Here is an 18,654-nt window from a genome sequence, read left to right on the forward strand (position 1 = left end):
TTGTTCCCTGAGCTGTTGAAATGTTCATCAATGTTATGTGCCATCACGCCAGCTTAACTGATCAGTGTCAGAGAAGCGAATGGCCTTGATGCATTTTGGGGGGACGAATTCTACGTTTCCCGTGTTCAGAGACTAGTTTTGCAAACATGGAAAAGAGAAAGCCGGTAGCCCTTAAGTTTGGATATAAAATTAAATTGGTTCATGCTGTGCAGTGCTGTGATAATATTGTGCCAGGACGAACAGCTCATTGCAGCTAAAACCAGCTTTCGCTTTAAAACACACAGCCAGCAGGATGCCACCTACAAGGCTATGAGAAGACACTTGAAAAGGGGTGAGTTTCTCTTGCCCTGCAAAATGCAGAAAAGCAATACTGTGGTGCCCCCCAGTGGCAAATACATTGTATTATGTAAGCTGCAGTATAAAGAAACAACTCACACACAGTTTAAGAAAATGATTTGATATTCCTTTGTGACATGAAGATTACAGCTTAAGCTTTCCATGAAAGTCAACAAGACTGTGCCAACACAAGAAAAAATCCTTGCGCCCAGATATGTGGTGAAACATTCAGAATTTTTGCGCCTGGGCATATAGAATAGGTAAGTTGAAATAGCAGGCTGGGTGTAAACAACATCATACCATGGTAGTCCTGATCTTTCTCTAGGGACAAGATGCATCAAACTCCCAATTTATGCCCAGTTTAGAATCTCTCCCTCATTATAACTGGGAGAGCATATGGATTCTTCTTCTTTAAGACTGGAAATCAAGTCACACTCTCTGGTTAATTAATTGATCTAGATATCTAGATTCATCACACTCTTGTCTCAAGGAGCTCAGAGCTATCTCCCACCCCTCACCCTCACAAAAACTCTGTGAGGTAGGTTAGACCAAGAATTGGTGGCTGGCTCCATTTGCCCAAGCAAGCTTTGTGGCTGAGTGTGGGTTCAAACCCAGGTGTCCTGGGTCTACTACTATTAATCCTTCCCTGACTTTGACTCCAGTTTATGTTCCTGCTAAAACCAGACCTGCTGGTTTTCAGCATCGTCTCTCAACTCCTATATGATTCCGAGCAGAAGAATTGCACTGAGGGCCATTTGCTGGCTGGGTAATAAAAATTGTGGCCTCCTTCTCTCTCTGTAATTGAACTTATATATGTTCAGTTGCAAGGATGTCGTGGGAGATTTCAACAATGGGCAAGATTCAAGGAGGTGAAAAGGATTGTGGATGTGATGAGTGTGGACGTTTGATAACATTTGTGACAGGGTTTAAGAGTACTTATTGATTATTTCTTTAGGGTGGGATTCAGCTAACGAGTCCTGTCAGCAGAAGCCCTGTGCAAGGGCTTAAACATCCAGCCTACCTTCCTTAACAAAAGGCAAATTGAAATTTAAATGTCTAGAAAACCATTCTTCTTTTTCTTCTTTGGTGATCACTCGTAGCCAAGTAAGATTACCTTCCATGAACATGGTCTTAACAGTGAGTCCATAAGTGACTGTGGAGGTCAATTCTGGATCCAAAACTCTAAAATGTATTTTATATAATCGACTTTTTATCTGTATTTCTATTCTTTGTATATCGTGTTGTTGTTTTATTGCTATGTCAATGGTTGATGCAAATAAAGATCCATTCATTCATTCTGGATCCACACGTCCTTCCACAGTGGGGACATAGGTTTCTGGGCGGGAGTTGATGAAGGTGAGGGTTTGCCAAGCATGCCTTCCTCTTAACACATTTCTCCCATTCGTCCTGAGTTTGAGCATCTTCAAAACCCAAAACACCTTTGGTAAAGGCTGTTCTCCAACTGGAGCGCTCGCAGGCCAGTGTTTCTCAGTTGTCAGTGTTTATGCTACATTTTTAAAGATTTGCCTTGAGAGAGTCTTTAAACCTCTTTTGTTGACCACCAGCATTACGCTTTCCATTTTTAAGTTTGGAATAGAGTAGTTGCTTTGGAAGACGATAATCAGGCATCCGCACAACATGACCAGTCCAACAAAGTTGATGTTGAAGAATCATCGCTTTGACAATGCTCATGTTTGCTTCATCCAGTACACTGATTTTAGTTCGCCTGTCTTCCTAAGTGATGTGTAACATTTTTCAGAGACACCGTTGATGGAATCTTTCGAGGAGTTGGAGATGGCGTTTATAAGTTGTCCATGTTTCACAAGCATACAGTAAGGTTGGTAGTATGATAGCTTTGTAAACAAGCATTCTGATTTCCCTGAGAGTGTCCCGGTCCTCAAACACTCAATCGCAGAGCTCAGGTGCTGCTGGGTTACTCCGATGAAAATAGGAAAATCCTATTCCACACCCTCCAACGTTTCTCTGATGAAAATAGGGACATCCTGTGACATTTGTTATCAGACGTGACTCCCGCTAATTGATTTATGGCCCTCAATTAGCTTTTCACAGCCCGGCACACTTCCCTTGCGGCACGCTCTGCTCCGAACTCTCTGTCACGCCATAGCAGAGTTTTGCACAGCGGTGTAAACTGTCACGTGGCCTGGTTTCCAGACAAACACACATAGAGTCCAGTTTGTCTATTTACAGCTTTTATTCCAACATTTCTCAGGAATTTCCAGGACTATTTGCAGCCATGCCAAAACTGCGTCTTTTCCCCACGGAACACAGAGTGGGACTGGCAATCTTTGCCCAAGCTCCTCCCAGGCTTCCAAAATTGACGTCAGAATGGTGTGGCATCATGGGAAGAACTTAACCTGTTAAGTTCCAACTCCAACACCCCCTCTTGCCGCACCTTCTGACAAGACCCTTTTGAGTTCAACACCTTTCCCTTTGCCTTGTGCTCCTTCCCAGCATCTTTCCCAGGCACCTGTTGAACCCCTTCAACACTCCCAGAATCACACTGTGCGAACCAGGCCCACGCACTTGTCGCTTGGTACCTTTCTGGCGGAATGCCCTTTGTTGAGCGACTAGACCTTCTGGGCACAAACTCAGATGTTACCTCTGACTCACTGCCACCAGGACCTGTGTCCTCAGCCTCACGGGATTCCCCCTCTGACTTAAAACGTTTTCGAATCCTCTCCATTACACTCACAGGAGAACTGGGCTCGCTTTTGGGTGTTCTCTTAACCTGTGGAGAAACTACAGATATCTCCTCCTGTTCCTGACTTTGGTCAGTTACCTGATCGTCATCATCAGACTCAGTTTCTTCTTCCTCCCCCTCAGAATCTTCCTGAAAGAACATCACGCTTGACAGCAGGTTTTGACTTTTCATCCTGCTCATAGAACTCAGCGTGCTTGCTGATCAGTAACTTACTCTGATCACCTGATGGAAATGCAAACCTCCATGCACTCGCTGTTGGCTCATACCCACAGAAGATCATTTTTCGGAACTTGGATCCATCTGGCCCCTGCAAAGCAGCAGGTACTGACACAGATGCACGTGACCCGAACATACGCAAAAAATGAATCTGGGGTTTCCTGCCATGCAACAGCCCAAACGGTGTGTCTCCTACCATGGAATTGTAGGTCCGATTCCAGGTGAAGCTCACATACTTGATTGCCTCCAGCCAAAACCTTGGAGGTAACCTAGAATCTTTCAGCAACACCTGAGCAGTTTTAACCAGAGCCTGACACTTGAGCTCTGCCTCCCCCCTCTGATTGGGTGAAGTCACTGTGTGACGTATCCCTTTCTTGCGAAAGTACTTCTGCAAAGCAGAACCTGTAAACTCAGCTCCTCTGTCACTCGTGACAGCTTGCACTTTGGTGGAAAACCTTACTTCCACCTCCTCAATCCAACGTTTGATCAGCTGTGCTGCATCATCCTTGGATTTGAGACCGTGTGTCCAGGAATTCTGTGTAAAATTATCCTGCATCAAGAGCAGAAACCTTGACCCTCCCAGACTTGGTTCTTTTACAGGACCCATCAGATCTATGTGAATTTGTTCAAAAGGCCTAGTGGTTGTCCTCTCAACTTTTGGATAACTGCATCCTCTTACCTTGGCCAGCTTGCAAGTTTCACAACTTACAGCATGTCCACATTCTGAAATCTTACACCCTTTAGAAACTTCCTGCAGCACCTGTAGTTCTTCTACTGAACTATGAGCCGTCCTAGCATGCCAAATATGGGCACATTGCACATGAGCGGGAATTTCAGCACACAGGGCTTGTGCTTTCTCAACCTTCCCCTCACCCTCCAGAGACGTTTTAAGAATGAAGAGATCATTCTGCCCCTTTTTAACCTTGGCAAGCATCCTCCCTCCTTTGGAGATTGTGCACACATCATCCTGAAAACAAACCATAAATCCCTTTTTCAGTAAATAAGGCACAGATAAAAGACAGTAGTGCATCCCAGGAACGGTACAACACTCCAGCGTTTCCTGTAAAATACGAAAATGCAGATTTACAACGTTAGTCAAATTTCTTTTCTGTCCATTTGCAAACAGTACAGATTTCCCGGCAGGAATTGCCGTGCAGTTCCACCTCTCGACAGCAGGTGTCTCTGGAATCAAATTGCGATTAGCTGCAGAGTCAATAACAAAACGAAACTCAGTGCTTGGGTCACAGCTGTCTTCAGACAAAGCCAGACTAGCTGCTATCTGATACGTCTCCTCACGTTGTTTTCCGCGTCCTCCTCTTGCGTTCCCAGGCTGGCCTCCTCTCCCAGACTTGTTCCCATGGAAACCCGACTGATTCCCATGATAGGTGTCCTTGAAGCCTTCCTGTCCAGCTGCCCTCCCTTTCTGTGGGCAGTCTCTTTTCAAATGACTGTGAGATCCACACACGTAGCACCGACGAATGGCAAAAGCCTGAACAAAGCTCTCATCTTGCTTAGCCCCCCCCCTTTTTCCCGGTGGAGCTACCTGCACCAGATTTGCTTTCCCTGATGCGTCTTTCCTGTTCGTCGGCCAAGCGTCCTGTGACGTACGCCAAAGTCAGATCCTGCGGACTCATAGACTCCAGAGTTAGACATAAATTGTCATAACTTTTGTCCAGAGAGCTTAGCAAAATATAAACCTTCAATTCATCTGTAAAGTTCACCTGCAACAGCCGCAGTTCATTAAACACAGAGAGCATCTCTGTAACATGTTGTCTTATGTCCCCACCTGGACGCAGCTTCATTTCAAACAAACGCCTGGTGGTGTGGATTTTAGCACCAGCCGTGGTCCTGTGGTGCACTCTTTCAAGAGCAGCATAAGCTTCATGCGCAGTTTCCAAACCCTCCACATGGGGCAACTCTGAACCCTCCAAACTGAGCACTATAGCTCCCAGGGCTTTCTGGTTTTTCCTCTGCGAAGCATGCGCATCTGCAATTACTGCTGCTGCAGCTCCGGCGGACAGGTTATGGGCCCAGCACGCTTCCGCTGCGCCTGTGTGCTCCGGTGGGGGCAACTGCCACGCAGACGTTGAACTCCAGTGGAAAAACACTGCCCGGGGCTCCCAGCTGGCTTGGCCTTCCTCCTTCTGGAACGGCGCCTCCCACCAGCCTCGCCCCCCCTGAAGCTGCTCTTCGCTTCAGCACAAGTTGAAAGTCCTTTAAACTCGCCTTTGGAACTCTTGGCCCCCCCGATCTGCGCACCGGCACTCCTTGAGGCTGATTGGGGAATAGGGGCTTCTAGACCAGCGTCTTTTCCCCACGGAACACAGAGTGGGACTGGCAATCTTTGCCCAAGCTCCTCCCAGGCTTCCAAAATTGACGTCAGAATGGTGTGGCATCATGGGAAGAACTTAACCTGTTAAGTTCCAACTCCAACACATCCTACCATACTCTCCAACATCTCTCCGATGAAAACAGGGATGTCCTAAGAAAAAGTGAGACATTCCGGGATAAAATCATAAACCAGGATAGCTTCTGTAAATTCAGAACTGTCCCTGGAAAATAGGGACACTTGAGAGGTCTGGAAGGCCCACCTAAAAGAAAACAGGGAGACAAATGTGCCTCCCTGCAACTCTATTATTCTATGGTTGGCAGATCCACATCAATGGCACCATCACTGAAAAGGCCCTGTCACTCGTGCCTGCCAATCTGATGGCGCTTGCTGGTGGCTTGCAAGCAAGCCCTCTGCAGCGATCATAAGCCCCAGACAGGTTCACATGGAGGCAAGCGGCACTTCAGACAAGCTCCTTGCAAACTATCTGGGGCTTTAAAAGGCCAACACTGGCCTTTTAAATTGAGCTCACAAGCAGACAGGCAACCAGTGCAACTGATACAGAACGACTGCATTATTAATTATTTCATATGTTCCAAGGTTCAGCCATGGGACTGAATATCAGTTTCTGGGCTGAGCCCAGGCACAGATTCATCGCTGTTTCATCTGTGGTTTGTACTGGAGCTGATCTGAGTTCATCTGGAAATTAAAAGCTCACATATCTTTAAAAGAAGAAGTACAGTTTCAAGGAGGAAAAAAGTGAAGCCACAGTGCAGTATCTGCAAGAGGTCCTCCCCATTCCACTCCTACTTATACCAGTGGCCTTATATTTCATAGAATTGTAGAGTTGGAAGGTACCCTGTGGATCATCTAGTCCAACCCCCGCAATTCAGGAATCTGCAGCTGTCCCGTACGGGGATTGAACCTGCAACCTTGGAGTTATCAGCACCACACTCTAACAAACTGAGCTATCCAGACTTCCACTATTTAACAGATGTTTCTCCACTGGCACCTGGAAATAATGTGGAATAGGTCAAACACAGGATAGACTTTTACAGGCTGGAAGCTAGCACATCGAAACAGGATCACAGTTAACTGGGGAAACAGGGGGTACTTCACAGCTCAATTGACCTCAGTGACATGAAAGTGAATGCCAGTAACAGATAATAATACATGCATCCTAGTTTAAAGGTAAAGGGACCCCTGACCATTAGGTCCAGTCGTGGCTGACTCTGGAGTTGCTGCGCTCATCTCGCTTTATTGGCCGAGGGAGCTGGCGTACAGCTGCCGGGTCATGTGGCCAGCATGACTAAGCCGCTTCTGGCGAACCAGAGCAGCACACGGAAACGCTGTTTACCTTCCCGCCGTGCTTTCAAACTGCTAGGTTGGCAGGAGCAGGGACCGAGCAACGGGAGCTCACCCCGTTGTGGGGATTTGAACCGCCGACCTTCTGATCGGCAAGTCCTAGGCTCTGTGGTTTAACCCACAGCGCCACCCGCGTCCCTTGCACCCTGGTTTACAGTAGTGCAAAATGCAGGTTGCCACTGGCAGACCTGATAATGAAATTGATTTGCACTTTGCTTTCTGTTCTTATGAGCAATTGACCGACATTAGCTACCAAGGGTGGCTTTTAATTAGAGGCTGTCGACAACTAGAGTTTCATGGCCACATTGCCAGATGCAACTCTAAATTTAAGAGGGCAGGTGGTCTTGTATGAAGACGCGCTCAACAAACTGTGGGGGCGGGAGAGTTGGATTTCTTGGGAGACTATTTCTGGCCTCACTCGTTAAGTGCAGTAGAACGTGCTCAGGGAAGAAAGAAAATACAGTGGACTCTCCAGATAGGAATTTAATTGGTTCCGGGGGGCCATACAGACCCAGAAAAGTCCGCATCTAGAGGTGCCACTTCTGCACACACACGCGGCACGATAGAGCGCTTCTGCACATGGGTACACGGTGAAACCCGGAAGTATACACTTTCGGGTTTGCTGCATTTGCAACCCATAAGTTACGTTACCCGAAGGTAACATAACCCAAGGATCCACTGGAGAGCCAGTGTGGTGTAGTGGTTAGGAGAGGTAGACTCGTAATCTGGTGAACCAGGTTCGCGTCTCCGCTCCTCCACATGCAGCTGCTGGGTGACCTTGGGCTAGTCACACTTCTCTGAAGTCTCTCAGCCCCACTCACCTCACAGAGTGTTTGTTGTGGGGGAGGAAGGGAAAGGAGAATGTGAGCCACTTGGAGACTCCTTCGGGTAGTGATAAAGCGGGATATCAAATCCAAACTCTTCTTCTTCTGTAACTTAATGCATTGCAAGGCAGCTCAGTGGCCTGTCTGGCAGCTTTTTTTGTCCTTCATATCTCTCCTCAAAACCCATTTCCTTAAAGCGTTTGTTTTTAACTCCTTAGACCCAGTTCAGGTACCTTTTGACCACCATGGAATCACTCCCCTGTGAGAGACCCCTGGGCATCTTTTGCAACTCAGACAAGATAATGCAGTGCTTTGAACCAACGTCTTCCCCATGGTGAGTGTGTTGTAATATACAGGTACTGAATCACACTTGCGTGCATGAAAGGGTTAAGGAGCCCGGAGCTGAAATTACTAGAGTGGGTGCGGCTTAGCAGGCTCTCAGCATTCTCTGCTCCCCAGCCCTTCTCAGTCTCTTTCTCTGTGTGTTTCCTGGAACAAGCAAAGGAGCCATGCAGCCATGGCTCCCTGTAAGTGAAATGAATGTAAGTGAAACTTATTTAAAAAGCAAAGCATCTGTGATTTATTCTAGCCTAAGTATTTCATGGCGAACTTTTGTTTAAAGGTGGATGAGGGCAGATGCAAATCTAACCAAGTTTTAATGTGCTTGCTGCAATCACCCTTGTGTTTAAGTCTGCTATGAGAGCAGTAGAGATCTCTCTCTCCAGCAGAATAGACATGTGGCTCCCAAGACTTACATTATAGCAGCAACTCAAAAAAGGTTTGCCAAAGCGTCATGTTTTGTTTCAGTGACCAAGGACAGAAACCTTCAGCTAGAATAATTAGCAAATTGCTGACCCACTCTGAGCCCTTAGAAGGTGAAAAGTTAATAACCAATCTCACCTAATGGCAATCATGATCCCATAGTTATTTGCATGGGAGCCAAGAAAACACCTCAGTGAGGTCTTGGTTCTCATTCCGAACTATAGCAAGGACTAAATATATGCTGAACTACAATTCCCATCAGCCCCTGCAAGCATGGCCAATGGCCAAAGATGATGGGAGCTGTAGTTTGGCAACATCCTCTTCTCACAGTAGCCAACTAGATGCCAACACTTCAGAATCCCAAGTCAAGTGGCACCCCCATAATCTTCAAACCAGCATAAGTGCAATTTTACTCTCCTCCTTTTGGAATTATAGGACTTTGTGTCATGGAAATCTACTCAATATTGTTCCAGAGTAGATTCCAATGTATAATAAACATGGTTCCCAAAAAATAGACCAGAGGCAATTAATATTTCATCCAGCAGAGCTTTACTGCTACTGAAGGCAAATGAGCATAATGGTCACAAATCCAATACATTCAGGATAAGAAATCCATGTCCATAAGAAATCCAGTTGCATAATGTCCATAAGAAATCCAGTTTTTGTTTTTAACTCCTTAGACCCAGTTCAAGTACCTTTTGACCACCATGGAATCACTCCCCTGTGAGAGACCCCTGGGCATCTTTTGCAACTCAGACAAGATAATGCAGTGCTTTGAACCAACATTCAAATAAGAAATGTCCATAAGAAATCCAGTTGCAGCAGACTTAAACTTACAGTAACTTTCAATAAGTCTAAATCTTAACACTAAAGCATACTATAGCATGCACTATAGCATACACTTTAGCACACTATACACTATGTATAGAATGCCACACCAAAAGGAAGAGTTAGAAAGAGAAAGCTGCTTCTGGCCCTACTTTTATAATCAGCATGACCTTGACAGAAAGATATAAGAGAACCAGTTTAAACCAGCTGTACTCAGCTTCTCTGAAGGAATAACCCAAACATCATCAAGTTTCTTTCACATAGAGAAGCTTCCAGAACCCTCTTGAATTAATTAGAATAGGAAAGATCTCTACACATCAGATCAATACTTTCTATACTAAGAAATGCAAACTGACACGTTGACCTCGGAAACCACAAAAAGCCACCTCACTTTTAGCCTGTATTGTCGAGGCAATGCACTACCACCGCAGCATAGACACCTGCTTTTGAGTCACCATTTTTTCCTGGTTTTGCTATCTGTACTGTCCATCCTATGCTCAAGTTTGAGGATCAAATCTTAGGGTGGAGCAGCCCCTTATCCTTGGAGTATTTGACCAACAAAAACCCATATTAATTCCTTACAGCTCAGACAGGGCTTCCTTAACACATTTCCACACTCAACATTTGCACACTTAAGTTTAAATTCCTCCTTCCCCTCAATTGGCCTATTGTTTCATCTGCATCGTATTGCAATTGTAGCACTGAGGCCTGTGTCAGAAGAGGTAGCAGCAGGTGTAAGGAAACCTCAATAAACAAAAATGGGAAGGGAAAAGCCCTAATGAAGGAAGCAGCCCCCCCCCAAAAAAAAACAACAACAGAGAGAACTGTATGTGTTCAGTGCCCACAGAGTACTGATGAGGTGGGGGCAGAAAATCAGATGGGGAAGTGGGCATGAAGTTGCATGAGGGGACATCACTAGTTGATAGTGTAGTCCTATACATGTCTCCTCTGAGGTAAGCCCTATTGATTGTAATGGGACATTCTCCCAAGTATGTGCAGCCTAGAACGCTAACAGAAGCACTCAAACATTTTGTTGTATATACACCCTGAGTGGGTGTAAAACACATTTGGCCAGAATGCTCCTTCACATTACAGGTGGCTGAATCTTTGCATAAACAGTGCAAGAGAGGCCCGGGGCTCAAAGATCACTTTGCTTTGTCAACTATTAACCAGACTTGTTAACCTGCCGGCCCTTCCTCCAGGGAACCCGGCAATAATTTTCTCTGATAGCTTGGGCTAACGCAGGGGTCAGCAACCTTTTTCAGCCGTGGGCCGGTCTACCGTCCTTCAGACCATGTGGTGGGCTGGACTATTGGGGGGGGGGGGGGGAATGAATGAATACCTATGCCCCACAAATAACCCAGAGATACATTTTAAATAAAAGCACACATTCTACTCATGTAAAAACACCAGGCAGGCCCCACAAATAACCCAGAGATGCATTTTAAATAAATGGACACATTCTACTCATGTAAAAGCACACTGATTCCCGGACCATCCGCAGACCGGATTGAGAAGGTGATTGGGCCACATCCAGCCCATGGGCCTTAGGTTGCCTACCCCTGGGTTAAAGGATACGAGCTGGCTTTGCACCCAGTGAGTTTCATCGCCAAGAATCCAACACTACAGCCACCACACAATAGCAGCATCCCCTTTTCACACCTCTGGCACATAAGGAGAGAGAGAGAGAGAGAGAGAGAGAGAGAATGCCACAGTTTATCATCTGCATGCCCAGATCTTCTAACATTAGAAGCATCCCAGAAACTCTGGATTCAGCATCTAACCATTATGTCTGCTTGATCCCTTTTTACCAGAGCAGTCCGCATCCAAATTATATCGTCCTTACAACAGCTGGGTCAGGGCCAAAGGAAGCGGGCTCTTAAATGAGCAAGAAGCTGTTCTCGGAAGTAAATAATGTGCACACATATTCAGAGGTATTTGGCAACATCTAGCAGTCCCCCTGGCAGAAAAGGGTTGCTAGTAAGAAAATTGGCAAAGGAGATTGGAAACTACCAGCTTAGTCCCAATATCCAGAATGATGTACTAGGGATAGTTGGAGAACAGCCTTTACCAAAGGTGTCATGGACTTTGAAGACACTCGAACTCAGAACGCAAGGGAGAAACGTGCTAAGAGGAAGGCACGCTTGGCAAATCCACACCGTGATCAACTCCTGCCTGGGAACCAATGTCCCCACTGTGGAAGGACGTGTGGGTCCAGAATTGGCCTCTGCAGTAACTTAAGGACTCATTGTTAAAACCGTGTTTATGGAAGACAATCTTACTTGGCTATGAGTGATAGCCAAAGAAAAAGAAGAAGACTAAGGGTAGTACACAGCTCAACTATAGACATCTGGTTTTTTTCAAAAAAAAATTATGTTTCTTCTGCTTTTAAGTAACCACAGAAAACCTCTGTCAAATGGATTTGTGGGAGGGGGCTTTCAAATCCCAAAGTATTATTTGCAAGCAAGTTTAAGAGATAGCATCTCTCATTTTAAAAACCAAGCACTGTTTAAAAATTAGAGCCAGTAGAGTGGTCAGGTTATTGGAACAGGGTTGGAGAGTGCCAGAGTCAAACCCTATTCAGTCACAGAATCAGAGAATTGTAGAGTTGGAAGGGAACCCTGAGGATCATCTAGTCTAACCCCCTGCAATGCAGAAATATGCAGCTGTCCATACAAAATTGAACCTGCATCCTTGGCATTATAAGCCTCATGCTCTGACCAGCTGAGCTATCCAATTGGCAAAGAAGAGATCCTTTAGGGATTGAACCCCACAAGGCAAACACCACAGAACAGTTGCCTTACCACTGAGCCACAGCAGAAATCAATGGGAGTTCCTTCAGATGACCAACTTACTGAGCATTAATCCTGGTTTGTTTGCACCAAGCTTATGCAGTGGTTAGACTACATCTGGTCTTTACTGAGCATTCCTTTTGTTTGTGGGGTAATCATATAACAATGTGCATTCATCCTGTTTAAATTGCAGGGTGTTTACACATCCTTCCACAAATAATTTGTTCATTCCACACTTTTCCGGGCATTTCCCTGTCACTTTCCTAACTGCAAAAAGTCCATGTTGTGTGTGTGGTTCTGGTTTTAACTTGCACTAGGGCCACAAAGCACTTTATTCCATAACTGTTAGCTGCACAAATCTAAACTTCTGGTATGGGCTTCGGTCCCTTCCACAAAATACTTGGCAGTCTGGGGCCCTTGATCTAGTCACTCACTCAATCTCAGCTTGACCTAACTCAAAGGATTATTGTGATGCTTAAAAATAAAAATAAGAAGTGGGGTGGAGGGAGAGAGCCAGGGCCACTGTCTTGAGCTAACAGGATTTCCCAAACTTGGGTGGCCAGCTCCTTTTTTGGACTATAACTCTCATAATCCCTAGCTAGCATGACCAGGGGTCAGGGGCGATGTCCAAAAACAGCTGAAGACATAAGTTTGGGAAACCCAAAGCTAGAAACTAGGATGTGGGTGGCGCTGTGGGTTAAACCATTGAGCCTTGGGCTTTCCGATCAGAAGGTCGGCGGTTCGAATCCCCACAACGGGGTGAGCTCCCATTGCTCAGTCCCTGCTCCTGCCAACCTAGCAGTTCGAAAACACGTCAAAGTGCAAGTAGATAAATAGGTACCACTCCGGTGGGAGGGTAAACGGCGTTTCTGTGCACTGCTCTGGTTCGCCAGAAGCGGCTTTGTCATGCTGGCCACATGACCCAGAAGCTGTACGCCGGCTCCCTCGGCCAATAAAGCGAGATGAGCGCTGCAACCCCAGAGTCATCCGCGACTGGACCTAAGTGTCAGGGGTCCCTTTACCTTTACCTTTAAGCTAGAAGAAAGGTTAGAGACAGAAATGAATACACTAAACTCTAAACTCCCCAAAGTTCCTACAAGCAGTAGGGAAAGATATGGCACACAGCAAAGGTAAACACCCTTAGGGAAATAGAGTGACCAAATTTGAAGACGCACTTGCCCTCAAAACAGGTAAGCGCTTCTCCTCACACGTTTCTGGGCAGATTATGTGCGTATGGGACTCTTCCCCAGCTGACATTGCCCGAAGGCAGTCAATATTCTTCAACCTTCTTCTCAAATGCCCATTTCTGTCTTTCCATGTTGTTTTCCAAGTCCCTCCCTCCCGCCCCCCACCTCCTTCCTTGTGAGTACATTTCGCAGGGAGGCAAAGTTTGTTCTCGCGCAGCAAAACAGCACCAACTCGGAAGAGATATGCGGGAGAAGGAGTTTCTGCGGATGCAGCTTCTGGCGCCCTGTCATGTCAAACAGCAGCAAAAATAAAAAATAAAATAAAAACCTCTTTCCCAGTTCTAATAACAAGAAGAAATCCCTACCCTACACGTCCACAGGTGCAGGTTGCCACCCGGGAGGAGGGAGCTGTACCCCCAGAAATCCCCTCTTTTTGCATGCTTTGTTAAAGACCCCGGAACAAACTCGGCTAGGAGATCCGGGCGCAGAAGCCGCTTCCCCGCCTCTGCGTCTCCAGGGTCCCCCTGGAAGGGTCTCCTTCGCGCAGCAAAAGCATCCCGGAGAGCAAGGAAGGACCAGCGCGAAGATTCTCACCTGCATCTCTTTGATGTTCTCCATCGGCGCGATGGGCTGAGTTGGTCTGGGATGTTGTGCTTGGGAGCCCAACTTGCTCGCGAGGGCGGCGGCCGACGTTTGGTGACCCCCTTCCCCCTTCTCCATCGCTGGCCTTGGAGAGAGAGAGAGAGAGAGAGAGAGAGAGAGAGAGAGCAAAGCGCCTCCTGCCGCTGCCCACTTGGCTGAAGCGCCAGCTCCCCAGGCCTGTTTGCTGCCGCTGCTGTTTCCATGGTGAGCCTTGAATCCTCAGACACTTTGCAAGGCTGCTGCTGCTGCTCTTTCTTGCTTCTCCCCCCAACCCGCTTTTCTTGGCCTGCCTCTGAGCTGCCCCTTTCCGAAACGTTCCTAGTAAATCCTCAAAAAAGGCCTGTCTATCAAGTGCAACCTTCTTTTTTAAATGCTGCTTGCACACACCCTAAACAAAAACATGCAACCTTTCTCGATTTCTTATTATTCCTTTGCCTGCCTCTGAGCTGTTTCTCTCCCCATCAGGTTGCTGGAGAACCTACAGCCTGGAAAATGGCCTATTCTACCAAGTGCATCCATGTGTTTTATAGATAGATAGATAGATAGATAGATAGATAGATAGATGATAGATAGATAGATGGTATATAGATAGATAGATGATATATATATATATATATATATATATATATATATATATATATATATATATGCAGGTTTTGGTGTCTTCGGGTGTCTTCCCGTGTAAGAGTTGGGGTGTCTAGGCGACGTTTCGACGAGGTCTCACTCGTCATCTTCAGGCTGGTGCTTTCGGCTTCTTGTTACTGGAACAGAGCAGGATCTCAGTGTTTGAGTTCCTATAAATACTGTTGAGGGGGTGTGGTGTATAGCCTCCAACGTTCTGGGCAGAGAGGAAGTTCCCAGGTTAGTGTGCCTTTTCTTCTTTTGTTCCTTAATTACTTGAGGGATATCTTGAGTGATTTCTTGAGTGATATTCTGAGTACCACTTAGGTGGGTCATTAAGTGTGGATTAGTTGCTAAAGCTTTCGTGTCTTGACCTCTTGAGCTTGTGAAGAGTTTTTCTGAGAAGATGGCTGTACTGCACTTAGTTGTGCTCTGGCTTGGCTTCGTGTATAGGGGCGAGCTGTGGTTTTGTGCCCTGTGCCAGCCAGATCTGTGTAGGGATAGCAGGGGGGTGCAGCATCCGGAGGTGCCACTATGGTTTGGCTACTGGATGGTGTCTGTAATTTATCTGTGGAGAGGGTCTGGGTTTGGGTCTGGTGTGGTTGATTGGTGATGGCGTTCTGTGTGCCTCTGGTTCTGGTGTCGGTTTTTGTGGGGAGGGCTAATTTCCAGATGTCTGGCAGGCGGGACGTGTCGTCACGCTTGTTCATGTTGTGAGGGTGTTTCTCTATCTCGATGGCTTCCATGATTATTCTCTTGTGGTGATGTTCCATGTTAAAGAGCAATTTGGAATCTGCAAAATTAATTTCGTGTCCTGTTTCTTTCATGTGTTGGAAAAGAGAGGAAGTTTTTTCTTCTTTTTTGACGGCATTCTTGTGTTCTGCGATACGTGCATTTATTCGTCTGTTTGTTTGTCCAATGTACGTGGCTGGGCAGACTTTGCAGGGTATTTCATAGACCCCTTGGTTTTCCAACTGGATTTTATCTTTTGGATTTTATCACCACAAGAGAATAATCATGGAAGCCATCGAGATAGAGAAACACCCTCACAACATGAACAAGCGTGACGACACGTCCCGCCTGCCAGACATCTGGAAATTAGCCCTCCCCACAAAAACCGACACCAGAACCAGAGGCACACAGAACGCCATCACCAATCAACCACACCAGACCCAAACCCAGACCCTCTCCACAGATAAATTACAGACACCATCCAGTAGCCAAACCATAGTGGCACCTCCGGATGCTGCACCCCCCTGCTATCCCTACACAGATCTGGCTGGCACAGGGCACAAAACCACAGCTCGCCCCTATACACGAAGCCAAGCCAGAGCACAACTAAGTGCAGTACAGCCATCTTCTCAGAAAAACTCTTCACAAGCTCAAGAGGTCAAGACACGAAAGCTTTAGCAACTAATCCACACTTAATGCCCCACCTAAGTGGTACTCAGAATATCACTCAAGAAATCACTCAAGATATCCCTCAAGTAATTAAGGAACAAAAGAAGAAAAGGCACACTAACCTGGGAACTTCCTCTCTGCCCAGAACGTTGGAGGCTATACACCACACCCCCTCAACAGTATTTATAGGAACTCAAACACTGAGATCCTGCTCTGTTCCAGTAACAAGAAGCCGAAAGCACCAGCCTGAAGATGACGAGTGAGACCTCGTCGAAACGTCGCCTAGACACCCCAACTCTTACACGGGAAGACACCCGAAGACACCAAAACCTGCATTCCTGTACCCGTGAAAATCTACGAAAGCATATATATATATATATAGATAGATAATTTTTATTAAATTTTCTGTTTTTTCACTATTTCAAATACTCATTTTACATCCTTAAGCTATCAAGAACTTCCCTTCTTCTCTTTCCATGGTTCATTTTACATACCATAAGTCCCTGCATATTTTACAAAAACTGTACCATTCAGTATTCCATTATTGCATCTATCAAAACTTATTTACGCTGTTTAATTTATCTTAATGCTGCCAGCATTTTCAGCTGTCCACAATTATTTCCCATATATATTCAATAAACATTGTTCAATCTTCTTTAAACATATGTTTTTCTTGTTCTCTTATTCCATATTGTGAAGTCTGCAAGTTCTGCATATTCTGTCAACTTATACCAAGCGCATCCATTGCTTCATCCACAGACTTGCAAGAATTCCAGCTATGCGCGTGCAACATTTTCATGCTGCTTCTGGCCACTACTATAGCCCACCCCATTACAAATTTGCTTAGCAACATCAATGAAATTTCAAAGTCCTGACCAACCCTTAGGAAGCTGCAGGTAGAGGCTTTGAAAGCGACCGACCCCCCACCGCCAGCTCTCCATGTACCTTCTGGCCTGGAACTGGAAATACAATCCAGCCAAGTCAAACTTTTCATTGATTAGTTGGGATCAAAAGCATGTGTTTCAGTCTCTTGTTTTTTAAATCAATGCACACTTCACTGGGTTCTTCACTCTTCCCAGAAGGAAAGCGTGAGCCACAGAGTAGGAAGAAAAAGACAGGGAACTTGCATACCTCCTTTGGAAATCAAAACATGCAAGATTCTTCAAAGCGCTGTCACCAGACAAAACAGAAAGCAGCACTGAAAAAGAAGATTTAGAAGCCTCTGGAATTTAATACTTCTCTCCTAACATTTTTCATTTTAGCAGGATGAGGGTCCGCGTTGATTTGCTGAAGAATGAACACACAAACACACACCACTGGCACCAGGATTTGTGTGTGGCACAGAGGATTTGGTGATGTGTTCCAGGCCACATTTTCAGGTCCTATGACTGATAACTTAACTGCCCCAGGGTAGATCTCTCCCTGTCAAGTGGCAAAACTGTGCATCAGGTGGAGATGTGTGATAGTCCAGCTAAGGAGGACCTTACATCTGATGATATATTATGCCATAATAAATATATGGTAGCCATCTAACGTATTATTAATTATTGTTATTATATTATGCCATAATAAATGTGTTTAATATAAACAGGATAAAATAAAATCGTTAATTTAGAAAAAGTTAAAAACAACAATTTAAAACCTTTTTTATAAAAAGATCAACAATTGTCAGTAAAGCATGAGACTCTTAATCTCAGGATTGTGGGTTCAAGCCCCATGTTGGACAAAAAGATTCCTGCATTTGCAGGGGTTTGGACTAGATAACCCCCGTGGTCCTTCAAACTGTACAATTCTATTATTCTAATAAGCTAAAAATCAGATGAGCACCCATGTAAACATTCTACAGGTCTTCATTGCCAGCCTATTTTGTGCCCTGGAAAAAGCTAGCTACTTGCGCGCGCACACACACACACACACACACACACACACAACACACACCAACATTTGTTAATTTCAATTTTCAAAAACAGATGCCTTGCGGGGGGGAATGAAAAGCACAAAACTTGAGACCACTGCATTTATTTTAAATTGCAAGAATAAGCAATGCAATTAGTAATGTTTGATTAGCTTTCTCAAATACAAAACAAAATGTTTTAGGGCACCAATCGTTTTGAATAGCCTTGTGAATGGTGATGTTTAAGTTTCTTGAAAATTTTAATGTCAGGCACATCAAAATCTCACTTTGTGTGCCTTTTCCCTTGCAGTTCCTTCAGTTGAAGCGCTGTTGCTTGGGCATGTTAAAGATCTGTTGAACCAATGTGGGGGGAAACTAGTTGCTTTCAGACAATACTTAGCAGCATCATTAACTACAAAGTTTAATGAGTGTGCATTGCAGGGCCCCAAGAAGGCAAGTGGGTTTATGTCCAGGGCTCTCTTTTGCACACCACTCAAATTCGACTATGGGGTGCAGAGCTCATCTCTGCTTTCAGGCCGAGGGAGATGGTGTTTGTCCACAGACAATTTCTGAGTCATGTGACCAGCATAACTAAATCACTTCTGGAACAACAGGACACTGTGATGGAAACCAGAGTGCATGGAAACGCCATTTACCTTCCCGCCACAGCGGTACCTATTTATCTACTTGCACTGGTGTGCTTTTGAACTGCCAGGTTGGCAGGAGCTGGGACAA

The 18,654-nt window shown here is 45.5% G+C and overlaps 1 protein-coding gene across 1 annotated transcript in view; it reads right to left on the minus strand.

The window, feature by feature from the left end:
- The window catches only part of DNAH5 (dynein axonemal heavy chain 5), a 183,438-nt gene extending 169,257 nt beyond the window's left edge, over positions 1–14,181 (minus strand). Inside the window, exon 1 of the mRNA XM_083518904.1 lies at positions 13,956–14,181. Coding sequence (XP_083375030.1) covers positions 13,956–14,081 — 126 coding nt within the window. The 5' untranslated portion in view covers positions 14,082–14,181. The remainder of the gene's footprint in view (positions 1–13,955) is intronic.
- Between the last annotated feature and the right edge of the window lie 4,473 nt (positions 14,182–18,654).

Source organism: Podarcis liolepis (assembly GCF_965112155.1).
Source record: "Podarcis liolepis genome assembly, chromosome: 8".
Lineage (NCBI taxonomy): Eukaryota > Metazoa > Chordata > Lepidosauria > Squamata > Lacertidae > Podarcis > Podarcis liolepis.